This window comes from Rhineura floridana, chromosome 15 (assembly GCF_030035675.1).
Source record: "Rhineura floridana isolate rRhiFlo1 chromosome 15, rRhiFlo1.hap2, whole genome shotgun sequence".
In the NCBI taxonomy this organism is placed as follows: domain Eukaryota; kingdom Metazoa; phylum Chordata; class Lepidosauria; order Squamata; family Rhineuridae; genus Rhineura; species Rhineura floridana.
In genome coordinates, this window is record NC_084494.1 from 32,339,085 (window position 1) to 32,365,554 (window position 26,470).

Sequence of the window (26,470 nt, forward strand, 5' to 3'; positions counted from 1 at the left end):
AGAGCATTGTTTGTCTCTGAAACTTTCTTCCCTGCCAAAATTCATGGAGGATAAAGCTATCAATGGCTACTAGCCATGATGGCTATGCTCCGCCTCCACAGTTGGATAACAGGTTCTGAAAACTGCAAGAGGGGAGAGTTCTGTTGCACTCATGTCCTGTTTGTGGGCTTCCCATAGGTGTATGGCTCGCCACTGCAAGAACAGGATACTGGACTTCTGCAGCAGGCTGTTTTTATGTTCACTTCTCTAGAAATCTTGATTTTGCCCTTCAGTGGAGCATGACCATTTCCCATCTGCCATCAGCCCCATTACCTTTGCACTCACCTGCAGGCCAATGCTTAATCTGTAAGCAACTTGAATTACGAGCACAATGACTTCATGATTTCAGACGGCAGGCTTAGTCATACACACACGTTCAGAGGCTAATGTTTGGTAAGGCACTAAGCCCACTTACCTGAAATAACGACAATAGTGAAACTGGCCCTAACTTAAAGGGTTGCTGGGCACATAGGGGCAAATGCTAAAGGTATTATAGAAATGAGATGTTGGGGTTCAGGTTTTATGGGAGGCCCTCCTCCAGGAGTGGAGAAGCTGTGGCCCTCTCTAGATATTGTTGGACTCCAACTTCTATCAGCTCCAGTGATGGATCTAGAGGGCCACAGGTTCCCCATTCCCTGCCCTACATGTGGTTAGCCAGTGGTCTGGGAAAGGTGGTCTTTAGTGGGTTACTTCACATGCCATAATAATAATAATTTGCACATGTTCAGAACCTTTTCAAACATCTGTTTTAAAACAATCTGTGAAATAAGATTTGAACATTGACAAACAGAACATGTTCGCATTTCCAAGTGTTGGTAGCAGCACTTGAGTAGCAGCCAAAAGTGTAGGCGAGACCCTCTCCAGATTACGTTTTGATCCTTTGCCCACTGGCCACCCTAATCTACTGTTGGATCACAGTGGGGTATGATCCTGTTAAACCCTAGCATGAAGATCCAGTTAAGTCCTTCCCCACCCACAGATTTAGGGTTTACCATTGAAGGCCATAACTGATTCTCCTTATCCTTCACCACCCAGGCTGCAGCCTGGGAATAAAGAAGGGGGGGAGGGGGCAGCTGTTTTTACTTAGGCGATAAAAAGGGCTCAAGTGTCGGGCTCTATGAAGAAAGGTCAAAGTAAGGTCAGCTGCCGAAGTTCCTGATTCCTGGCTGCTTTGGGTGTGTGGCCCAACTGGGCACACAAAAGTCCTTTTAAATGAAATAAAATGACGTAAAATTGTGCAGTCTGAGTCTCAGGACTAGCGCTTGGTGCCAGCAGGCACTGCCTACAAACTTGAGAGGTGTAGCAGGCTAGGGCAACGGCTTTCAAATTTCCTTGCCTGCTGAGGAACCCATGCATGATGAAAAGGTTTCTGGCAATGGTGGTATGTTTTAGGGCATGGGGCTCAGTTCGTACTTGGGATGATGGCCAGTCCTACCGACCTGGCCGTCAGTCCACACTGAATGCGAGAAACACGCTAGAATATTTATTTACCAAATGTATATCCTGCCTTTCCTCCCAGGAGCCCAGTGCAGCAAACAAGCAACAAAACACTAAAAACACATTTTTAAAAATCTTAAAAACAAAACATCTTTTAAAAAATGTGCATCACCCTCCTCCAGCTCTACATTTCGGAGGAAGATCAGCAATGGCAGATGAGCTTTTCAAGGAAGCTTGTTTTCCATCGCTGAGAATCCTTTCATAAGCTTCCATGGAATGCTGAAGTTCCCTTTCACCACAGTTTGAAAGCCACCAGCTTAGAGCATGTACCTGTGCCAGCTTGTGCCAGCCTGGTGTCCTCCATATGTTTTGGACTATAACTCTATAACTGGGCTGGGGCTGATGGGAGTTGGCACCATATGGAGGGTCCCAGGTTGGTGAAGGCTGATCTAGGCTAACTGGCAGCCACAGTTAAGCATTCCCTTAGCAGGACTATGACTCAGGATGGGGCTTCTGTCATCCCTGACCATTCGGTATGCGTGCTGAGGCTGATGGGAGTTGGAGTCCAATTGTGAAACAGTGATTCCCCGTCCAGTCTCCTAAATTTTTCCAATACATCCGTTTGTGTACCAGAATACTTAGTCCTAGAACTGGAAGAGACTCGGGCAAATTGTTTAGGTTCCCCCTCCTCAAAAAAAAAACAATTGTAACTGTGTTTAAATTATAGTTAAAGTAGTTTATTGTAAGCTGCTTTGTGATTTTTTTTGCCTTGAAAAGTGAGATGAAAATGGTAATGGACTGCCTTCAAGTCAATTCCAACTTATGGAGACCCTATGAATAGGGCTTTCATGGTAAGCCTTCCTCTGAGGCTGAGAGGCAGTGACTGGCCCAGGGTCACTCAGTGAGCTTCATGGCTGTGTGGGGTTGGAACCTTGGTCTCCGAGGCCATAGGCCAACATTCTAACCACTACGCCACACTGGGTCTCAAAAAGTGATATAAAAGAACCTAAATAAATAATGATACAAAACACAAGAATTAAATGAAGAATTCTCAGCACCCTTGCCAGATCGCAGTGCCTAAGATTTTTGTTATTGTTGTTGTTGTTTTGGAGGGCAGGGGGGAAGGTGGTGGTAATCGTCAGTGCATTTTTGGTAAGAGATGAGGTATCCGAACTCACACCTTGATAAAAGTGTCATGGACGCCAGCACAAAATGGTTGCCATGGGCAGAAAAAAAAGAAAAAAAAGAGGTGATGGCACTCTGTCCCAGTGAGTAGTGTCACAAAAAAAAAAGCACTGGTGACTGTTGAAGTAGTTTTAAGTTTGTTGTAATAGATATACTTGGAAAAAAGACTCCTGTCCAGATACTATCTGAATCAAAACTCATGAGGTGGGGTGGTCTGTATTTTCTCTCCACCCTTTCATGGGAGATATCCCGATCCATCTACTACACAGGAAAGTTTGAAAACATATGGGGGTTGTGCCCTAATGCTAGTCCTACTCAGAAGAGACCCGTTGAAATTAGTGGGTATGCCTAATTCGGCCCATTAATTTCAGTTGGTCTCTTCTGAGTAGGATATAAGCCAGGACTTGATGCAAATGAACAAGCAGGAAAATGAAAATGTAAAAGGAGCCTTGCATGGGCTATGCCACTCTTTGGGTCACCAGAGACGGCTGTTGACATTCTTACACAGTAAATCACTGAACAGAGACTCGTCCCTCTTACAAGAAATCAGGCAACTTTCTTTATAGCATGGGGTGCTGTATGTAGGGATATTAATAGACAGCTTAAGATAGCAGTGTATAATTAACCTTGTGTAGTCATGGAACCTGGCAACTTATCAGGTATTGTAGGAAATGTTCCACATAGGAGCTAACTTGTGGTATGTCAGGGCTGCTGGGCTGTTCCTGAGTGAAAAATCCCACAAATGGGTGCAAATTTTACTGGCACTTTAAAACAAACAGGCTCTGCTGCTCCGCCATTAATTCCAGCTAGACGGACAAAAACTTGGCAGGCCATGCTTTTCTGTTCTCATGGTGGCCACCTTAGATGCTAGGACCTGAATGCAACAGCAACTCTCCCCATTCCTGATTCCCAGCAACTGGTATTCTGAGGCAAATGGAAGGCCACAGGTTCCCCACTTTTGTCTTGAAAGACTGCAGGAAAAGGAGGAATTCAGCAGCTGGAAGCTTTCCATGTCACAGCAAGAGGAATAGAACTTCACCGGTTGAGTTTCTTCCTTTTAGGCAGCTGTTAAAGACCTCTGGCAGCAATATTTATGATTAAGTTATGCATTTGTTTAATATGTCTTTTTAAAAAAAAACATATGCCATTGTAAAAAAAAGTATATGTCACTGTTCATGAAATACCATCGCAAACTGGGGAATGGTATCTTGGCCACGAGGGGGAAAAAAGCAATCCTTTAATTATAAGCTGCCCTGGATGCTTTAGACTGGCCCAGACATTTATATAAATAAAATAATTTAAGATTATAAACTCCTTGGTTTGTTCACAAAGCATCATGGACACTGGAATTATTATTATTATTATTATTATTATTAATGTCCTGCTCAGGACACAGGATATGCAAAGGACTATTTTAGTGGGAATTTGGACAGAAAGGACAGCTTGAAGTTAAATTTTTACTTCTTTCACCACAGAGGAATGTACAAAAGAGTTAAATTGACATAGGGGATGGATTGTAGGAGGGGAGGGGAGGGCAGGCCAGGCCAGGCCACAGACCTTTCCATGGAGCCCTGTTTATGAATGGGGCATAACAGAACCAGTGCTTAGTCTCTAAGAATGGGATGTACCTAAAATCATACTGGAAACCTGAGTATATAAATAGAGTGGGAAAGGATTTCTGCACATGCTCAGAAACACTCCTGTGAAGCAGGCTGTGAGTGCAGGGATAAAACATTATTATGTCATTAGGATAGGGAGAAGTCAGGCTTGGGGGGTAGGGCCCTCTAGAACAGGTTTTGGGGCTGGTTTTAGTGGTAGCCTTTCTCCAGATTGAAGTTGCAGAGGCACTAAAACAGGAGGAAATCCTGTGGCTCTCAGATGTTGGACTCTCAGCCTCCCTCAGGCCCAGCCAGCATGGGCAATGGTCAGGGCTGATGGGCCACAGGTTCCCCACTCTTGAAATAAAGTTTAGTAAGTTGGAGGACAAATTTTGTTCCTTTGGGCTGGGATCTATCCGTACTGTTGGCAGTTACTACTTAAATCTTTCTCTACAAGCAAGGAACAACAGTATTGAGAAAAGGTGCTAGCAGAGGAGTGGGGTGGGGTGGGGGGTGAGCCAATAGACAAACTTCTAGCATTGCCAACTTTTGTAGCGGCCCTTGCTCCTGTGCTTTAACAGCAGTTTTGTTTGCAGACGTTAGCATGTGCTAATGCTTTGTCTTTGTCTTCCTCTGTAGCTGAATGTAACCTTGTTCCATCTATTGATCGTACTATGATGTCAGTGTCCTCTCTCAACGTCTTTTAACATCTGTGTAAAAAGCAGAAATTGAAGAGATGACTATTTCCTGGCATGGAGAAGTGATAAATGGATAAAACTCTGTTTTTTCCCCTGGCTCCCTCCCCTCCCCCTTGTTGCACAGCTATTTAAATGCACACGACTTTTGTCAAGAAAAAGCTGACACCCCTGTAATGTCCCCTGTTAGAGAACTGATTGGGGTAATGACTGCAGGAATAATAATAGATAATAATGAGAGAAACAGCATGCGCATATTATTGTCTTGGTAAACCTTGCAACAGCCCTGTGGGGTAGGATGGCATTACCATTCCCCCATATCACAAATGCTTAGCCTGGGGCTTAAGGAAGTGGCTTGCCTAAGGCTAGGCAGAGACTTTCAAACCAAGGTTCATGCTCTGTGTGAGCTATTATGCTACACTGGCTTCCTGCCGCCAACCTGTTAGGGATGCAGACATGGACTCTGGGGAAGTAACACAAACTCCTTCCTCTGAGGCTGAAAGTGCAGCTTAGTCTCTTCGTTTGTCTAGTTTCATGTAAACATGGGCAAAGAGATTCCCAAGGGTGGGGCTGATACTGAGGGAGCACTTCCTGTTAAGGAAATGCAGCTGAAAGGGATTTTATTTGTACCCAGCAAGGGTGAGGCAGACAAGCCAAACAGCAGTCAAGCGCAGCTAGTCAGCTCCTATATTTGTGGGCTGATTCCTGTCCCAAGTTGGTCACACCAGTGGAAAGGTCTTTGAATTGAATTTTTAAAAATATGATGAAGAGGGGAAGTACAGAGGCAGACGGGTACTGCTGTTTACGTAGAGCAGAGGTGGCTCACCTCTGGCCCTCCAGATGTTGCTGAACTACAACTCCCATCAGCCCCAGCAAGCATGGCCAATGGCCAGGGGTGATGGGAATCGTAGTTCAGCAACATCTGGAGGGCCACACCTGATTTAGAGGCTGACAGCTTAGCCACCGCGACGCAGAGAGCTGTGACAGATGGTGCGTATGCGTGTTTGTATACACCTTTGGTTCTCCAGATGTAGTTGAACTACAGCTCCCATCATCCCTCACCAATGGCCATGCCGGCTGGGGCTGCGTCCTGGCAGGCCACAGTTTAACTACCCTTGTTTAAAAGTGTGTCACTCCGCCTTTCTTGAGAGCAGGTATGTGGGCTTCATCCACACCGGGGGCCTTTTGCCATGTCTTGGCCATTGCTTCTGTACGAGCCACCACTAACAGCAACACATGTATTGGGCAGGTGCCCTTAACAGCTCCTTAACCACCAGAAATCTAACAGGTGACAGTTTTCTTCAGCATTGCACTTCCGGGACCACAAAAACCTTTCCTGTTGAATTTCTTCTTGTGCAGCCATCAGAGACACAGGGATCCTGCTACGAAAAGCAACATTGGCACCTTTAGTCAAACAGTGGGGCTTACCCACCTTACAGTTTGCTTAACTTTAAGTAATACCCGTTAAGGTGGGAGAGACTTGAATCTGTGACTCACGGGATCAGATCTCTGGACATCACCTAAAGGGCCAAGGAGGCGACGTTGTGGTAATTCAGGATGGAAACTTGACACTTGGCTGGCTGCCTTTTCCGTGGAGAGGTGGGTGGGCGAGAGAGAGAAACTGGACTTTGCCTGGGAGAGGGTAGAGCAGAGATAAGATAAGCTTTTGTTCCCAGTTGTGTGGAGCATGAGAGAGAACGAAGGGAGGAGCGGGAGGGTGACTGTTCCAGTAGGCTTTGGGGAGGTGTGGGTTGATGCCCAGGCCTTTGTGTACGAGTGTGGGAGGATATGAGCTGGAATTGTATGGTGTGTATATGTGTGGTCATCCCTCTGGAATTTGAAACCTCCCATGTTCAGTTTTTAAAAAATGGTTTCCATTCTCTTCCCCACCTCTCAAAACCACTCTCCTTCCCTGAATGGAGAAGTTTCACTCTCATACACTCCTCCCCCTCCCCCCTTTCAATGACCACAGTGCGATTTCAAAATCACAGCTCAAGCCTGACTCATCTGTCCCTTTTCTTACTTCAGCCTCACATCACGTCATGCACACACTCCCTAGACAGTTCCTTTTGACCACAAAAGCACCAGTTCCCAATAAGGTAGATGATCCTTTCCAGCCTTACCTGTTTGGCAGGTATACCCAGGGCCTGCTTTCTTACTTTCATCTTCATTTGAAACGCAGCTCATGAAGGATCTGTCCTGGAAGGACCTTGTTACCCACAGCATCAGCCTGCACTTCAGGGAGCAGTATATAAGATCTCTGAAGCTCAGTGCTCAAACCAGGGAGATCAAAATGGTTGGGGTAGCTGTGCTTGAGTCTGAAAGAGAAAGAGCGAGAGCGAGAATAGCTGACAAATGTCACTTGTGAGTATTTCGTATGTCTGTATACTAGTGGCTTGGATTTGCAAGTGGAGAGAGTGCTGTTGTAGCCATATCCTGCTTGCGCAGCATCTGGATGGCCACAGCTGGAACAGCAGCAGGAATGACCAGAGGCAAAAGTGGGCAGAACAAGAAATGTAGGTTTTACCTTTGTAAATGTACTGCCTTCAAGTTGATTCCGACTTATGGCGACCCTATGAATACGGTTTTCATGAGGCGGAAAGGCAGTGACTGGCCCAAGGTCACCCAGTGAGCTTTGTGGCTATGTGGGGATTCGAACCCTGGTCTCCCAGGTCGTAGTCCAACACCTTAACCACTACATCACACTGGCTCTCTTTACCTTTGTACAGTAGGCTAATTTCTGTAGCTTGCCCACCTTGCAGTTTGCTCCCACACTCCTCTCGGTCCTCCGTCCAGGCCAGCAAGAGGCATTATTGGGGTTCAAGGAAACAAACCAGGTGTGAACATTCGGGATGCAAAGCAGAGCCAGGGAGGGGTGTGGCTCGGGGAGAGTTCCAAGGACTAAAGAGAGGTCTGGAGGGCCACATTTGGCCCCCAGGCCTGAGGTCCCACATTCCTGCTTTAGGAGGTGGTGATTGCTGCGCAGGAGTAAGAACAGCTGCATTTGTTGGAGTTTCTCCGTCTGCAGAAGCCAAAAGAACAGGGGCCTGAGCTCCTCCTTTGCATCTGAGCTGCCTAATCCCTCCCTGCTCCACTTGGCTTGGGTGTTCCATAGGAGGGTAATTCAGCGGCCCATCAGCTGAAACCACTTGCTGCTCTGAGGCCTGAAACAGCAGGGTTACCTGTTCAATCTTCTGAGATGCAAAGCGTCGCAGATGCTGACGCAGTCGTCCAGTCTCATCCCGAGTCATACCTGACAGGTGCTCAGCATCACCTGAATATGCTCAGCGCACCAGCATTTTGCCAGCCATGCAACTGGATGCATTCTTGTGCTCCAAGTTGGAACACTGGAGGAATGCCCCAGCAGAAACAGTGGTGAAATAGCACACCATGCCTACCGTGAGAGCCTCGGGGTTGCACCGCCAACCCAGGTGTGTGGAAATCAAACTCCACCCATTTTTTTTCTTTTAAAGCAAGCTCTGCTTGTTTAATGGTGTCCTGTGATGTCACCGCAATGCCCAGTCAGATAGGTGTGGCACGTTCTGAAAGATGATGAATGATTATTAAAAGGGGGGGAAGGGTTGAAGAGCGGACATCACAGCACGTAGCTTGTTGTTGTTATGTGCCTCCAAGTCGACTACGACTTATGGTGACCCTATGAATCAGTGACCTCCAAGAGCATCTGTCGTGAACCACCCTGTTCAGATCTTGTAAGTTCAGGGCTGAAAATCTCACTCTTGTCAGTCAGTGCAGATGACAATTTCACATGTTTCCCTACAGTGGTGGCATGGGATCTGTTCTGCCAGCAACAGCAGAAGAACCATCTCTCACCTGGCACAGAGCCCAGGCTGAGCCGAAGAGTGTTGAGGAACCTGTGGCCCTCCAGATGTTGTTGGACTCCAACTCCCATCAGCCCCAGCCAGCATGACCAATAATCGGGAATGATGGGAGCTGTAGTCCAACAAGATGTAGAGGGCTGCAGGTTCTCCATCCCTGCTCTAACCTACCTAGTTTCTGCGCCAATTGACCCCACCCGACTCCTGCATCCCTTGTGCTATCATAGGACACCTTGGAGGTGGGGCACTATTAGTTCTGGGTAGGTTTCAAGACGATGCTCTGCCGTCAATTCATGCAGGCCTGTGCACATTAGCCCCTTCTCTCCTTCTGCCCTCTCATACGATATACCTCTGGACACATTTAAGGGGGATCCCCTAAGCCAGCTTGCCCAAGGGCTCACAAGCCCTGAACCCTACTCTCTGATTGTGGATGTCATGGCCCAGTTGTGGTCAAGATGTTGTTTGTGATGGATTCTTTTATAGGGGCAGGGGGAGGGATGATGGGCTTGATGAATTTGCAGCCTCTCTCTCTCTCTCTGTGCTTTTTGTGATCCTCTGATTTCATATTCCGGATGTTTGCCTGTCATATTCCCCTGCAGTCATTTGTATTTCTAAGCTTGAAACAGTCTAATCCTTTAAGCCTTCCCTAGTAGCAGAAAACATTTCGTTCTTTCACCATCTTCCCACGTTTCCTCGGCTTCTCTTTTTTCTCACTACCTCTTAAGACACCTTCGCCAACGTGGTGCCCTCCAGATGTTTTATGCTGACTGGGCACTGATCGGAGTTGCAATCCAACACATCTGAAGGGTGCCAGGTTGGGGGAGGCTGCTGTAAGAAAGAAGGTAACCCAAACCACGCTTACATTTGCTTCTTTGTTCTAATGCCAGGAGATTGTACATTTTCTCGTCTTCCCCTCTGGATTTTGTATTCCTGACTGTGCCCGGCTCCTTGGCAGCAGAGCTGGCGTCAAAAGGATTCCTTTGGAAATCTTTTCCTCGACCTGAAAAATAATAATTTTGAGCTGCTGCGAAAGAAGCCACGAGCTGCCGCTTGCTCCAGGCTGGCCCATGCATAATGTATGGGGCTGTGTGTAATTATGGGTCCTCCCAGGAGAGCGAAGAGGGGATCGGTTAGTGGATGAACATGCCAAGCTGGCAGTGAAAAGATGGCCCAGAAAGGTCTATATTTCACTTCTCAAACTTCCACCTCTGGTCCTTTTGCCTCCCCACACAAAGGAAACCCGACAGATGGACTTTGATGGTGAGGAAGGTTTTTCCGCCATTATTGCCTTGGGTGTGGCCCTCCAAACATTGCTGAGCTACAACTCCCGTTATCCCCGGCCATTGGCTGTGCTGCCTGAGGCTGATGGAGCCCAACAGCATTGGGACAGCCACAGGTTCCCCACCCCTGCTCTAAAAGGAAGGTATTTTGGCCAATGGGCAATGAAGAATGGATAATAAATATCATTTATTTCAAGGGTGACAAACCTTTTTCAGCCTGGGGGCTGCATTCCCCTCATGGAGGACCTTCTGAGGGTCACATGCAGTGCTTTTTTGTGATGGAACTCACCAGTACAGAGTCTCACCACCTTTCTTTTGCTGCCTGTAGCAGCTATTTTGTGCTGGCACCCAGAGCACTTTTATCAAGATACAAGTACCGGCATCTCATTGTTTACCAAAGAAAAGCCCTGGCCACATGCCAGCGGTAGGCAGGGCCAGAGGCAAAACTGGGTGGAGCAATAGATGCGATTCTTACCTTTGTACACAAAAGTCAAGAGCTTTTTGCGTGCAACCACAAATACTTCTCTCCATCCACCCTTCAACGATACATCCCTACCAGACAAAAGCACTTGAGGGGTGTATGGAGCAGAGCTGGTGAGGGATACGGCCTAGGGAGAATACTGAGGGCCACATAGAAAGGTGTGGAGGGCCACATTTGGCCCCCAGGTCTGAGATTCCCCCCACCCCTGATTTGGTACCTAGGATTGCCAACTTTTCCCCTTGCGTCTGCTCTTGCGCCTTTGACAGCCACTTGATCTGCAGGCTTTAGAAGCGATGATGTTTATCATCAAGCCATGAAAGGCTTTGCTTACTGGTTTCTACACATTAGAATGCTATTAGAGGCACAGGAGCAAGATGGCTCAGGTTTTCTTTAGTCAGTTGTCAACCCTAATAGAATTTAAAAGTGCTCTGTGAGGTAGATCATTATTATTATTGTTATCTCCATAGTGCGGGATCGGGGGTTGGCCAGGGGTGAGGATCATTTTTTGTAAGGCCACCTAGTTCACTTATGGAGTACACGACTGAGGCAAGGCCTGAATAAAGAAGAGAGAGAAAAGAACATAAAAATAAAGCCCCCAGATAGCCAGAGCAATGAAGGGCAAAGGTGCTAGTCCTGATGGAGTTTCCACTGCAAGGGAGGAAACAGGAACACACAATGCCTGCCAGAACTCTTGCTAGCGTGTGTGTGGGGAAGAGCGGGGTGGGTGGGTACATTGCCTTTCCTTTCTGGATGGACTTCTTGCTAGAAGGGTCAGAAGTTTCTGGTGTGTGATGGGCTGGGATGCCCTGCGCCACGAAAAGCCCCAAGGCACCTGATGGTACTGGCAAACGATGGCTTGTCAGCTGGGCATGTTTAGCTTTGAGAAGAGAAGACTGAGAGGAGATATGATAGTACTCTTCAAGTACTCGAAAGGTTGCCACACAGAGGAGGGCCAGGATCTCTTCTTGATCATCTCAGAGTGCAGGACACGGAATGATAAGCTCAAGTTACAGGAAGCCAGATTTCGGCTGAACCTCACGAAAACCGTCCTGACTATTAGAGCAATACATTACCTAGAAAGGTGGCGGACTCTCCCAACACTGGAGGCAGCTGGACCGCCATCTGTAGGGTATGCTTTAAGTTGGATTCCTGCACTGCAGGGGGTTGGACTTGATGGCCTTAGACGCCCTTCCAACTCTACGAATCTATTATTCTTAAACAGGCAGCAATTAAGCAGCAGAAGGTTGTCCTGGCATGGAAAACAGCTGCAAAGAGACACTTTTATTTGCTTCGTTTCTGCCTGCCAGGCAGCTGTTAAAAGGCACAGAAGCAGACAGATATATAAGAACGTAAGCTGCCTTATAGCGAGCCAGATCAACGGCCCATCTAGCTCAGTACTGATTGGCAGTGAGTCTCCAGTGTCTCAGATGGGAGTCTTTCCCAGGCCTACTTGAAGATACCACTGATCAAAGCCAGGCTCTTCTGCATGCTCTGCCATGAGCTATGGCCCTCCACCCTAAACAAACTGGGAGAGAGAGGTAGCTCATGGCTGTACTGGCTGGGGCTGATGGGAGTTGTACTCTAAAACATCTGGAGGGCACCAGCTGAGAGACATCTGGACAGTCCCTGCCAGTTAGACTACACAATACTGGACTAGGTGAATGAATAATCCAGCCTGATTGAAGGCAGCTCCCAACCTTCCTAACCCTGGAGGAGAGTGACTCTTGGACGCTGAGTTAATTAATCCCGCCGCGATCACTCACCCCGCTCTTCTGTTCTGTATGCATAATGAAAAATGAAGATTAATGGTTTAACGCTGATGCCTGCAAAGCTTCTAAGCCTCACTCACTGCCCCCCCACCCCCTGAAAAGTACACAGAGCTGAGAGAGGAAGAGCAGTGATTTTTTCCCACTTCCTCTTTCAGCTCCATGCACTTTTCTGGGCGCGGAACAGCACATGAGGGACTAAAGGATTAAAAGTAAAAGGGGAGCAATCTGGGGGACTGGGGCAGGTGGGAATTGAGCAACTCGGGAGAGGCATAGAAGAGAAAATGGGGTGCCACAGGAGAGAGCGGGGTAGCACATAAATGTCCACACACATACAAGCTGGATCCAGTAAAGTGGATCCTCTTCAAATTTCATAATTTCCCCCCCTCCCCACCATCAAAGCACAGGCCACATCTGTTTCCATTGAGCCAACCATAAAAATCACTGATCTCTAGCACTGATCTGGTGCAAAAACATGGATCTGAGGCACAGATCCTTATGGATACTCATATTTTTTACAAGGGGACCCCTCAAAACTACGATCAAATAATAGATAATTTCTGTATCTACAGATGTGTTCTGTGATTTATTGGTGGTTTGATTGTCATCATAAGAACGTAAGAAGAGCCTTGATGGGTCAGGCTGGTGGCCCATCTCATCCACCATCCATTTCTCACAGTGGGCTGAGAATACGCACGCACACATGCACACTGTAGCCACTAGGCCTTGCTCTCTTCCAAGCACTGAGGAAAAAAGGGAAAGGCAAAATCCCGGCATCCACTATCAGGGCTGCATCTGCTCTTGCACTTAAAAAATAAATTGTGTGCCAAAGAAAAGCTGCACATTACAGAATGTATGCATTATGCACGTTGAGCTCATTCGCCTCTGTCTGTCTCTATTTTGCATAATTTATATTGCTCCTTGCTAACAGCAGTGAAAGGCAAGGAACTGTCCAGGGCACTGAAACCTGACTTTGCCACTAGCGGAAATCCTGATCTGTGCCTTCTGAGATTTTGTCAGGTGTTGCACATGCACTTTCAAATCTGAAGAATTAGAAACTAGATAGAGAGACAGAGAAAACTAAAAGCTGAGATTCTCTGGGTGCTAAATCCTGCACCTAATGCCTGTTTCTGAAGTTGCACTGTGCAGTTGTGGCATGCTGACTATTCTGTCACCATGCAGCCCTCCCTAACCACTAGAACCCTAACCCTAGAACTGAACTGGGGTCCTGGGAGCCCCACTGTACATTCCCTTTGGCTCAACATGCCACACTGTTTTCACAGAACAGGGGATAGCACCCAGGAATTCTAGCCCCAGAGGGTAGAGGCACTTTGCTCTCTTCCTCAGAGACATCTCCACCCAGATTTTCCAAAGGTCCAATTCCTGAGGTTGTAAGGGGCAAGACAGAACAGAAACCTGGCTGCTTCTGGCCCCTGCTCCCTCTGTGAGGTGAATGACAATCCATTCAATCTTCCTAGGTAGTTGGTGGTAGTAACTAACATTAAAACCCGTCGCTGATCCGCACTGCAAGATTAAGGTGCCACCTAGTGGCTGAAGGGACTTTAAAAAATGTAAAGGGTGGTGAAGGGGGCACAGTCCACACCTGAGCAGCCAATCCACACCTGCTTTGGTTTTGTGTGTTTATATCATAAAGATTAATAAATGTGTTGTGCCATAATTCTTCATGGACTAGAATCCATGCCATCTGTTGCACAAAGCATTATACTGTGGACTTTGAAGAAGCACGAGTACATGGTGAACGGGACAAACAAGCCAAGTGGAAGGCACGTCAAACAAATCCTCATCATTACCATCTTGCATCTGGAAACCAATGTCCTCACTGTGGGAGGCCGTTTGGATCCAGAATTGGCCTCCACAGTCACTTACGGACCCACCGTTAAAGACCTTATCTTGGAAGACGAGTGATCGCCAATGAATGAAAATACTTGGATGACAGGAATATGTGGGCTGTAGCTCCTATCAGGACTGAGTAGCATGGTCAATAGCCAGGAATGATGGGAGTTCTAGTTCATCAACATCTGGAAGGCTACAGGTTCCCCAGCCCTGCTGTAGAGAGACTGCAAGCAGTAGAGTTGCATGTCAATTACATGCCAAAAGGACCAACTGAAAACAGAATTATGGCTTACATTTATGCAAAATAAGCAGAGTGACCATTTGCAATGACAATAATTGGTGACCACCCATTCACCGTAGGATTGCTCAATTGATTAAAACCTGTAGTGGGGCAGGAAACCATTACCCCATTCACACCCAAAGGAATCCACTGAACATTTTTTAAAAAATTGGTTCTATTCCAGCTGTTTCCCTTTAAAGTTCCTGTATAGGAGGATGGCCTGGTTGCTGCAGGAGGTGCTGTGGGTTGCCAAATCCATCTCTTTGAAATTCTTAGCATTCATTTCTAGCCACTATGGTTGTGTGGGGAGGCTTGAAAACCTGTGAGCAATGGCCAGCCGAAATCTCTGAAGCAGTTGTTGCCGAAGGAGACTACCAATAACCAGAGACTCTGTATAGGTCATTTTGCTGGACCCTGTAACTTTGAAGGAAATTGTGCAAAAGAAAGACTAATCATGCAAGCTTAATTTTTTCATTTTTTGCTTATGTTATACAGGTTGCTGAATTCACCTTTTCCTGTTGCATAATTTGGATTACCTTGGTGCAGGGATTTATAAAGTAAATAAATCCAGTAGTGGAATACACTGTCCTGTGTGGTAGGATGGGTGACTCGAGGGAGAGGCGACCATATTGCCAGCACCCTCTGGCCCACTTTTTTAAACGTGTTTTGGTGTCGATGCACCCACACAGACCTCTCCTTTCCCCTTGGAAGCAGCTCAGGGGATTGGGAGCTTGCAGCCATCTTGTTGTTATTGGACTACAGCTCCCATCATCCCTGATCATTGGCCATGCGGGCTGGGGCTGACGGGAGATGGAGTCCAAAAACATTGTGCAATGCAAGTTTGCATGGATCTTCAGTTCACAGAGTTGCTCTCTCTCTCTCTCTCTCTTTTGGTCCAGATAAGCCCAACATAGACAGAGCAGGCACCACAGGGGGCATAATCGGAGGCCTCATTGCGGCCATTGTGGCTGTGGCCGTGGTGGTCACTGGCATCCTGATCTGTCGGCAGCAACAGAAGAACCGGATGGATCGTGAGGAGGAGTGAGTCCATTTGCTCAGGGAAGAGGGTTTGGATCTAGAGAGAGCTCAGGGGGCCTGAGGGATAAGCAAGCAGCAGGGCAAGGAGCACAGAACTCTCCCCCACTCCCCATGGTTCATTTGTGTTCAGACTGACACCTCAGTGGGTGAAGCGTAATCAGTGATAAGGACTGTAGGCTCACACAGTGGTAGCTGGAAGGAATTAAAATGGTTCATTGATGCACAACCCCACCAGACACAAACAGTAGAGAGCCATTATGACAGGTCTACAATGTAGGAACACTAATTCCATTTCTGTGGTATTAGTTCAGCCTTCGCCAACCTGGTGCCCTCCAGATGTTTGGGAGTGCAACTCCTGCCAGCCCCAGCCAGTACAGCCATGAGCTACCCCCCTTGCCAGTTTGTTTTAGTGGGGAAGGCCATAGCTCATGGCGGAGCACGCAGAAGAGCCCCGTTTCAATCACTGGTATCTTCAGGTAGGCCTGGGAAAGACTCCCATCTGAGACGCTGGAGACTCACTACCAGTCAGTGTAAGGGCACCAGGTTGGTGAAGGCTATATTCGTTCTTCATTTCTGTACTTTTCCGTTCTGCATTGCTTGAGTAGATAGTTTACCCTTCCTGTATTGTAGGCCTGCCGTACTGACTTTCTACTCTGTGTGTGGGGAGGACCTGCGCCCCTCCAGACACTGTTGGACTGCCACTCCCATCAGCCTTGACTATTGGCCATGCTGGCTGGGGTTGATGGGAGATGTAGTTCAGCAATACCTGGAGGGCCAAAGGTTGCCCACGGTTGCAGTGTAAGGCATAAGCTTCTTATGTTCTTGTGTTGGTAAACTGTGGCCAGATGCCCTGTGTGCCTGCTCACTTTGCTGTCCAGGTGCTCTCTGTGGGCAGGCAGCTCTGCCTTCTTAGGGTTCTTTATCTTTAAACTGGACATGGACTGGACAGCCCTTCAAATAAAGGACTGTCTTCTGTGAAGTAGGACATGTGGCCATCTTGCTGCTGTCACTTCTAGGACGCCTCACTCTGTCTAACGGTAGGGACGGCCCTGGAAACAAGTGCAGGTGCTCAGTGGCTAGCAGCCAGCTTCCTCCACTGATCCTCTTTCTTCCTGTCATCTTTGCAGTCTGGAAGGCCCTCCAGCCTACAAGCCACCCCCACCCTGCCAGTTGTCTGAGGAAACAGAACCGGTAAGTATCAGTCCTGTTCCACTCCTGGCCTACGACAGTCAGAATGACCTCCTCACACATCCAGGGACAAGGCATTGGGAGGAGGCAGATGTGGATTTCAAATCTCTTGAACTGAGTTTTTGCACACACAAAATTAACAGTAGCCCATGTGAGTTGCAGACCCAAGATATCTGCTAGGATGGCAGCGGGGGTGAGGCGTGACCTCTTTCAGCCCAAGGGCCACATTCCCTTCTGGACAACCATCCAGGGGCCACACGCCAGTGGTGGGCGGGGGCCAGAAGCAAAAGTGGGTTGGATCTCTACCAGGGAGATCTGGATTCAAACCCCTCCCAACAGCCATATAACTCATTTGGACAAAAAGACTGTCTCTCAGCTTATCCTGTCATGATTATGATGATTTACAATTCCCCCCACCTATAAATGGACTCCCCCCCCCCAGCTGCATGAGGTACCTTAGGATGAGAGACATTGACTGGCCCAATGTAGGACACCCATCCCACACCCACCAATGAGCTTTGTGGTTAAGTGGAGATTTGAACCCAGATCCAAGTCCAGCAATCTGTAACCACAACACAACTCCAGTTCCACGCTGGATAACTCCCATGTATACCATGCTGAACTCCAGCCTTTGCCCCCTAGATGTTGTTGGACTCCAACTCCCATCAGCCTCAGCCAGCAGGGCCAACGGTCAGAGATGATGGGAGCTGTAGTCCAGCAGCATCTGGGAGGGCTGCAGATTCCCCAGCCCAGAAAGAGGAAGGACTGGATTAAAAAAAATGTGACAGATTAAGAAGTCTCTAGGGCAGAGCACAGGACCAAGAGGCTGTATCCTTTTGTCCCTTCATTTTTAGCTCCAGGTTTTGAGGGGCAAGAGGTGCTCCTCGCTGAGGGCCCCCTTCCTCTTTGCCACCTCTCTCTGCTGCCCGTTCTCTTGCCCTCTCCCTCTGGGCTTAACCCACAGCATTGCCCAGGGGAAGAGCACAAGGGGAGTGGCTGGTGCGGCTCCTTTTGCGCAATCTTCATTGGCCTTGTCGTTGTCATTTATTTGCATGCTGCCTCTGCATAGTCAGCCATGCTCAAGGCAGCTCACAGCATGAACAAGTTTACATAATTCAGTGAACAGATACAAGACATGAGCAACAGGCTAACAAAATGCTCAGATTAATACAAAACAATCTATCGACAACTCATAATAAGGTCCAAGAAGAAAAATGAGAAAGTGGATTGTGCAAAAAAAAAAAAAGGAAAAAAAAGGCCATCTCCAGAGCTGAATCTACATGCACGCAGCAAGCAACAACCCCTAAGCCAGCTTTCACCAACCTGGCACCCTCCAGAAATTTTGGATTACAACTCCCATCATGGTAGTGCTGGCTGGGGCTGAAGGGAGTTGTAGCCCCCAAATCTGGAGGGTGCCGGGTTGGTGAAACCTGCCCTAAACAATACCCCACCTTGATGGTGTCTAGGCATCTTGAGCAGCAGAAGCAACCTTTGTAGGTGGAGTCAGTCAAGGCCCCTCCCCTCCCAGGCCAGACAAAGCAGAGAACAGATCTGGCAGGACTCGTCAACAGCTACCTGACAGTGCTGACCCTTCACACCAGCCCAGGCACCCTCTTGCAGCGAAGACCCGTCCCTCTCCTCTTAGCCTTTATCAGCATCCTCCTTTCCAGGGCTGTTTGTACTCTGTGCTGAAGGGGGTGGGTTAAAAAAATGAGGCAAGAAAAGCTGGATTTTAGGATCCACATTCAGACATTAAGAAAAAGCAAGTGTGTGAGAGATACCTTTTCTTTTTGCATATTGTCTTCTGTTTCTGCTAGTCTTGAGGCCAGGCAAAGAGATCTGTGGGGCATTGAAGCCCCATTCCTTCACCACTGGAAACCTTACTTGCCCATTCCCTCTGGCTGCTCAGATTTCAGCAGGGATTGTCCACTCTTATTTTATTTATTTATTTATTTTATTTAATTTATATACCGCCCTAAGCCCGAAGGCTCTCTGGGCGGTGTACAAAAAGATAAAAAACAAGCAATATATAAATACAATAAATACAATAAATCAAGAAAACAAAACAAACAAACAATAAAAGAACCAAACAACATCCAAAAATACAAATAATGATGAAAATACCATTAAAACACACATTAAAATGCCTGGGAGTATAAAAAGGTTTTCACCTGGCGCCGAAAAGATAGTAGCGTCGGCGCCAGGCGCACCTCATCGGGGAGGCTGTTCCACAGTTCGGGGGCCACCACAGAAAAGGCTGATCTTTGCAACCATAAGGGCTAGGAGCTGGCTTTTTAAAAAGAAAAAAAAAGGAAAGTTGGAAGTCTCAGGACTATGGAATTTTGTTCTCAGTGCCAAATCCCACACCTGAGCATCCCTTGCATGGCTGAGGATGAAGAAACAACAGAGAGTGTTGTATAACTTGTGGATGAAAGAGTTTTCTTGCAGTGGGTCAGGAGGAGGCTGCTGGCTCAAAAAAGCTCTTTAGAAAGGCATAGGCAACTGGGGGTAGGGAGGAAGTATCTGCAGCCTGGATGTGGTGGTGTCTGTCCATCTCTGGCTGAGAGTATCCTGGAATTTATTCTGACTGGGGAGGGAGGTCTTTCTCTGTCCTGGTTTCCTCTGGCAGCTTGGGCCATCCCCACCCTATCTTCACCCCACATCTCTGGTTTATTCCAGGTTCCTAACCCCACTGAGGCTGAGAGTATCCCGCTCAAAACTCCCTATTTTGAATCCAGCATCACAGACGATCTCTTTGGAGGGGTCACTACTACCACAATGGAGGTGAGGGGAAGCTGGTGCCAAGGGGGTTTTCTTTAGGGAAGATCCCGCGCTGAGCGCAAGAGAGGCGATCAAATCCTCTGAAATGGGATCATTTCAGCCTGAAATGCACTTTCCTGGCCTTGGTCCCATGTTGACCCTGAGCCATTGTGAACATCATATAGCAAACACAAACATACATGCACACACACATTAAGGTCATATCCACACCATACATTTAAAGCATATTTAATGTATCCTGGCAGCTGTAGGTTACCTTTAGTGGAGCTTCAATTCCCAGCACCCTTAACAAGCTACAGTTCCCAGGATTGTTTTTGGGAAGCCATGTGCTTTCAATATGCTTTAAATATATGGTATGGATATGACCACAACACCTCCCAGGGTGCATCCTGCATGCCTGCAATCACACTACTTAAAGGGATTTGGTTGTGGAGTGCACATCACAAAATCCTGAGACTCTTGGCTTTCTTTTTCTTTAACAATGCACATTTCTGGTCCTTATGGCTGTAAAGAGAAGCGATTTGTTTGCAAACTTGTGGGCAAGTTTTGGTGAGCTTTCAGAGTCTGTATAAATCTATGGTGCGGCCGCATTTGGAATACTGTGTACAGTTCTGGTCGCCTCATCTCAAAAAGGATATTATAGAGTTGGAAAAGGTTCAGAAGAGGGCAACCAGAATGATCAAGGGGATGGAGCGACTCCCTTATATGAGGAAAGGTTGCAGCATTTGGGGCTTTTTAGTTTAGAGAAAAGGCGGGTCAGAGGAGACATGATAGAAGTGTATAAAATTATGCATGGCACTGAGAAAGTGGATAGAGAAAAGCTCTTCTCCCTCTCTCATAATACTAGAACTCGTGGACATTCAAAGAAGCTGAATGTTGGAAGATTCAGGACAGACAAAAGGAAGTACTTCTTTACTCAGCGCATAGTTAAACTATGGAATTTGCTCCCACAAGACACAGTAATGGCCACCAGCTTGGATGGCTTTAAAAGATTAGACAAATTCATGGAGGACAGGGCTATCAATGGCTACTAGCCATGATGGCTGTGTTGTGCCACACCAGTCAGAGGCAGCATGCTTCTGAAAACCAGTTGCTGGAAGCCTCAGGAGGGGAGCGTGTTCTTGCACTTGGGTCCTGCTTGCAGGCTTTCCCCAGGCACCTGGTTGGCCACTGTGAGAACAGGATGCTGGACTAGATGGGCCACTGGCCTGATCCAGCAGGCTGTTCTTATGTTCTCAATCTAGAATGAGATGTGCAGGGATCAGGGGGATGCAGCTTCAGCATTCTCGAAAGCTTCATTGGTCCATCCCCCTTGCAGATGCAAACGCGTTATGCTGCCTACAACCTGAGGATGGGACCCTGGATTCTCTGCAACACTGCGTGGGATCCTGGGAGTCACCTCTTTCATTGTGCAGTGTTTCAATGGCACCAGTAAAAGTAGTGCTGCCCTTTAAACCCATTACTGTGTCAAACAACAACTTGTGTTTCCTACCCAGTTGGGCTTGCTGTGGGTATGTTTGACAGGTAACCTTCAATATTGGTGTACTCATTCTGTGCACACCAACATAGCCGCCCTGCATACAGGGCCAGGCCAGCCACTGGGCAAAGTGAATCAGGCATCTCAAGCAGTTTATTGTGGGTGTCATGAAAGGGTAATGAATTGTTAGATGTTGTAGTTTTGCTCCCAGGGAGAGAGACCTCTGGGATTTTCTGCCTTAAGTGCGAAAATATCTTGGCTAGCCTTGGATACTCTGTATCTTGACCTGAGGGAAGAGGCATCATTTGCTGTTCTGCCTTATCCATCAAAATATCTTGGGCCCATCCCAATTACCAGGAAGAACAAGAAATAGGAACCATATAGGTCACAGCCATGCTATTCATTTAAAATGCTTCTCCAAAGAACTGGGAACTGTAGCTTATGCCCGCAGAGCTACAATTCCCAGCACCCCTAACAAACTACAGTTCCCAGGATTCTTTTGGGGAAACCATGTTCTTTAAATGTACGGTGTGGATGTGACCATCGTCTATGACACGAGTCCCTTGTAACAGAGTTTGATAAGGACCATGGTTAACCAGCCCCACAGCTTGAACTAGGTACCTCCTAGCCTGAAAACTCTGGTGTGCCTGTTCTTCTGCGGGCTTTTCAGGCAAAGAAAGGGATGGAGGCCTGCAACATTGGCCCTTGCGATTGGCAGCCAGTATGAAGCCTCTGGATTGGCCAGGCCTGGGATAGATACTAAAGGCCGGGGGCCCTGCCTTTGTTTGGCCATCAGAGCAGTGCCGCTCGCACTTTAGTCTCTTGCTTCCAGATTTGGCTGCTCCTGGCTCTAGGCCAAGCCTCCAGTTCCAGCAACTGACTTCAGGGACCCTGGTCTGCAGTCGCAGCCTCCCAGCATAGAGCTTGGGCCAACCTAACTTTCAACAAGGGGAGATGCATCAAGGAGAGGAGGAGAAAGGGGGCGAGAGAGGAGAGGCAACAATAAATAAATACTTCCCTCCCGCAACCACCCATCCATTCCTTCCCTTGCAGGAGGCCCCACGATATCATGAGCTGCCCACGCTGGAAGAGCGGGAGGCGACAGGTGAAGCTGGCCCCAGCCTGGATGATGAATATTTAGACCAGATCAACCCTATTTATGATGCGCTCTCCTTTGCTGCCACTGAAGACGAGGCAGCCCTGACGCCCATGGCAACTGACAAGGCCTTTGTCATGTCCAGAGCCATGTACGTCTGAGCCTGGAGGCTGAATTTAGGCCGAATTTCCAGTTACAGTCCAGAGGGAAGAATGCTGCTTGTGTGGTCATAACTTGTGTTTGTTCTGGAGAAATGCTGCTTCTTTGACACCACATCCCAGTTAGGTGCCCAGGACGGCTCCTTTGAAATCCCAGGTTTCTCATGTGCCTCAAATGGACAGCCCTCTAGTGCCCTCCATTCCTTCTTCAGCCAGGCCAGAACTAGTGACCCCACGGTGTGCCTGCCAAACATACTTAGCCGCCTCATCCTGAATCTTTTGAAGTCAGCCTGGTGGTGGCTTCCTCCTCCAGCCTGCCCCAAAGTCTAGTGGGCCCTCCTGCCAAGTGATCCTGATTCTGGCCATCTGAGGCTGAATGCTTACGTTTACAAGGAGGCAAGAGCCCTCAAAACCACTCCCAGTGCACAGATGCAGGGGGCAAGTACCTCTTGCAGCTTATCCCCCACAGAACTAGACATTGCCCCATGCTATAGACTCCTACAGAAGCCAGTTTGGAGAAAGAGGTGGATTATGCCTTCTTAGGTACTCCCAATCCTCTTGGTGCCTCTACATCTCCTGCCTGGAAGCAGTCTGGCTGTCACATAGTAAAACTACAGCTCCTGGTCTTCACCACTTTATATTGCAGGTGGAGGTTGTATGATTGCTGCCCCCACCCCCAAAAAGAAAAGAATCCCAAATATCAAATCAAACTAATTCAATTGTACTAGCCAAAGGCCATGAGAAGAATCCCAAATACAGAAACTTGGCATGTTGGGAAAAAGGCTAGGTTAGAATCCTTTATATCATCTGGGGGAGGGGGTTGAGCAGAGAGTTTTACTGTTGGGGCAAAGATTCTGTTATGCAATTCCTCCCCCCCCCCAAGTTCTGTACTCTGAAATGGAACAATCCAGCAACAGTTTTACACTGGATGAGCTTGTTTGTCTCTAGACCAGACTCCAAGATACGACTGGAGTGATCTCACTGCGCTCACGACCACTTTGGAGAATGATTAGGCTCCTGTCAGAAGGCACAAGACATGTCTATGGGGAGCCTGGTGGCTCCTACACAGAGATAGCCACCTTTGGGGTTAGGCATGCTAGCTGTAACCACCATGGGGTAGAGAACTTGCAGCAGGGACTCTGCTTCTGGTAGCAGCCCCTGAAACATTCATGGCCCACCTTCCAACTGCGCCTGGCATATCCCACCCAGCACCCACATCCACGTCCTCACCTCAAGTGCTCTTGGGAGTTAATCACCTGGGGGTATTGCCTCCTCCTTGCCCAAATGCCCTGCTAGTCCTAAGGAGTCGGGGGTTTCCCACATGGATGAGTGCATGATTTTACACTCATGCCAAGTACAAAAGAGTACAGCAACCAGACACTGGATAATGTCTCCTGCTGTTAAAAGCTGGGCCGTCCTCTCCAAGCAAAACAACAGCAACACCACCACCACCACACACAAAAAAACTTTGGGCTGCCAGAGAATAAGCCGGGTGTGTGTGTGTGTGTGTGTGTGACATCTTCAAGGAATGGGTGGACAGGCATTTGCCATGAGTGCAAATTTTTTTTCTTTAAGGGTTAGGACGTCCCACCTTTTGGGTTGGGCCTGATGGCAGCTTCTCACACTGCTGACGGTGCCATTTAGCATCAAGTTGGGGATGTGCGAAGCAAAGGCCCCTAAGCAAGGGACGTGGAAGTGGGATGTGGACTTGTGCAGATTGTATTGCTGCAACACTCTTACTGGGACTGTGCTGCGTAGTTCTGGCAGAAGGCCTGGAACCCAAAGGGTGTTTGGGTGGGGGAGTCTGACTGCATGCTACTGCCCACCTCTGGCCAAATGAGTGAACTGCAGGGAGAACATCAAGGAAACAACTGGCCAGAGTGGGTCATGTGGTTCTCCCTAACCCCCTATAAAAGCTGGCAGGCACAGGTTTACACACTGGTCTGATAGAAACTCTTTTGCCTCCACACCCACCCACCCGGGTCAGACTCAGGAGTGACATGCCTGTGTTGACCTGTTGCCCCAACACAGAGCAGTTTAGCTACTAGGTACTGTCACAGTACAATCACAGTGCTGTGAGGCCTTTGGGTGTCTCGGACACCTCTGGCAAAAGTAAATCATCTGGATTTACTCCCTGGCCAGGAGTTTGAATTAGATTGGGAGTGGGGAACCTGTGACCCTCTGGATGTTGTTGAACTCCAACTGCCACCAGCATTCCTAGTGGTCATGAGTGATGGGAATCATAGCCCAGCAACATCTGGAGGTTGGTCATGAATGATGGGAATCATAGCTCAACAACATCTGAAGGTCTCCCAGCCCTGCATTAGATGATATCCCAGAAACATTCCGTATTTCAGAAAGAAGAGTTTTCACTTTGGGCAGAGAGGTTGGTGTAACAAACTCCTGCTGACTTGATTTTCCTAACATTCTAGCTCAGGCTCTGGTTGCTACTTGAATTTTGAATCTATACCCCAAAAGCTCAGGTACCACCTGATTATGTCTGGGTTTCTGGGCTTCTGATCTGAAAATGTGAAGGTTTTTTTTAGCTTTGCTGTTTTTAGCTTTTTTTAAAACTTGATACAAAATGAGTTGAGTGAACCAATCTAAGGCAATGTCTCCATAGGCTCTTTGCCACTGCTGCTGTTTTCCTAGGGGATACGTACAAGTTGGCGCCATGGGATTTTTATTGCTATTATGACTATTTTTTATTATTAATAGCTGCTCCTCCGATTTCACCAATCTGAATACTAACTCCCTGAATCTCAGAGTCTGGGGCAGGGAATGATTGAAACACACAATGCCTTTTCCTTTATGCCATTTTTGGTGCCTTTGCTTGACACTAAAGAATGGACAAATTTCAATAGGGAGGCAGAGGGATTTTTTAATAAAAAACTTTTTATTGATGTTGTTTTCTTAAAAATAAATGTTTTTCAAACCCATGTGATGGCGGTGTCATGCTTTGTGGATGAGGAGGACTCATGCAGGTTTTGACTTGTACCTTGGCATTGGCAAGGTATCCTTGGGAAGTGCCTAGTGAATGGAGCCATACCCTCCAGGATTTTAAGGAGGAAAAATAATTAAACTTGGGTCACATCCACACCATACATGTGAAGCACATTCAAAACATATAGCTTCCCCCAAAGAATCCTGTGAACTGTAATTTGTTAGGAGTGCCAGGAATTGTAGCTCTGTGAGGAGTAAACTAGTTCCCAGGATTCTTTCGGGCTTTAAAGGTATGGTGTAGATGTGATCTTGTTTTGCATTCCATGAAGAGGATGTTTAGGGTCACCAAATATGTGGACATATTTGCATTTGAGAGAAACTGTCGTGGGCACCATCCACACACTGCAACCAAGCACACATCACAACTTATTCTATTGGCTGGGATAGAATGCTGCTTTCAAGCATGCCCAGTGAAATTAGGACTTGAAGGGGAATCCTGGAAATTGTATATTAGGCTAGTATTTATTTATTAATTAAATTTATATCCTGCCCTTCCTCCCAGTAGGAGCCCAGGGTGGCAAGCAAAACACTAAAAGCACTTTAAAACATCTTTTAAAAACAGACTTTAAAATATATTAAAGCAAAACATCTTTAGAAACATATTAAAACACCTTTAAAAAAAAAAGCTTTAAAAAAACCTTTAAAAGCAGTTCCTACACAGAGACTGGAATTAAGGTCTCTACTTAAAAGGCTTGTTGAAAGAGGAAGGTCTTCAGTAGGCACCAAAAAGATAACAGAGATGGTGCCTGTTTAATAGTTAAGGGAAGGGAATTCCAAAGGGTAGGTGCCACTACACTAAAGGTCCGCTTCCTATGTTGTGTGAAACAGACCTCCTTGACTGGGCATATAAGGGGTAAGACGATCTTTCAGGTAATCCCGTCACAACCAAAGCTGCATAGAGCTTTGTACACCAACACCAGAACCTTGAACTTGGTCCGGTAGCAAATGGGCAGCCAGTGCTTCCTCCTTTTAAACACAATATGGCTTATATTAGTCTGAGTTCAAAATTCTGAGCTGTGCGTGAATTTGAGGGAAGGCAAGATGTCTACAAACCTCCCAGGTTGGTTACTATAGTAACTGTTGGCGCGCGGAAGAGGAGCCGGAACCAGTATTACTCTCAAAGGCGGCGTCGCCCGGTCTTTCGGCTTCTTCACCCCTTTCTAACTCCATGTTTTTTGCTGCTAACTCTGACCCATAAACTCTGTGGTCGCCGCGATGCACCTCGGGACACCCACCTGACCTTGCTCCTGTTCTTTGCAGCTGACCTTGCTTCCTTAA

General features: G+C 47.5%; 1 protein-coding gene and 1 long non-coding RNA gene across 5 annotated transcripts in view; one reads left to right on the top strand and one right to left on the bottom strand.

Annotated features, from left to right (window-relative positions):
• The window catches only part of NECTIN2 (nectin cell adhesion molecule 2), an 84,111-nt gene extending 58,976 nt beyond the window's left edge, over positions 1-25,135 (top strand). The window contains exons 6-9 of one of the 3 annotated variants that reach the window (XM_061597879.1): positions 15,351-15,492; positions 16,617-16,680; positions 19,357-19,461; positions 21,989-25,134. In XM_061597879.1, coding sequence (XP_061453863.1) covers positions 15,351-15,492; positions 16,617-16,680; positions 19,357-19,461; positions 21,989-22,192 — 515 coding nt within the window. In that variant the 3' untranslated portion in view covers positions 22,193-25,134. Of the gene's footprint in view, positions 1-15,350; positions 15,493-16,616; positions 16,681-19,356; positions 19,462-21,988 lie in introns of all 3 variants that reach the window. The other 2 variants (XM_061597880.1, XM_061597882.1) reach the window with 2 other exon arrangements.
• LOC133370940 (uncharacterized) lies at positions 4,304-26,462 on the bottom strand. 2 transcript variants are annotated; one of them, XR_009759219.1, is made up of 6 exons: positions 26,246-26,462; positions 9,653-9,790; positions 8,353-8,496; positions 7,078-7,272; positions 6,452-6,586; positions 4,304-4,969 (listed from the first exon to the last, which is right to left on the bottom strand). It is a non-coding gene; the product is annotated as an uncharacterized LOC133370940 (long non-coding RNA). The 2 variants fall into 2 exon arrangements; XR_009759218.1 differs by having other exon boundaries at positions 6,416-6,586.
• Between the last annotated feature and the right edge of the window lie 8 nt (positions 26,463-26,470).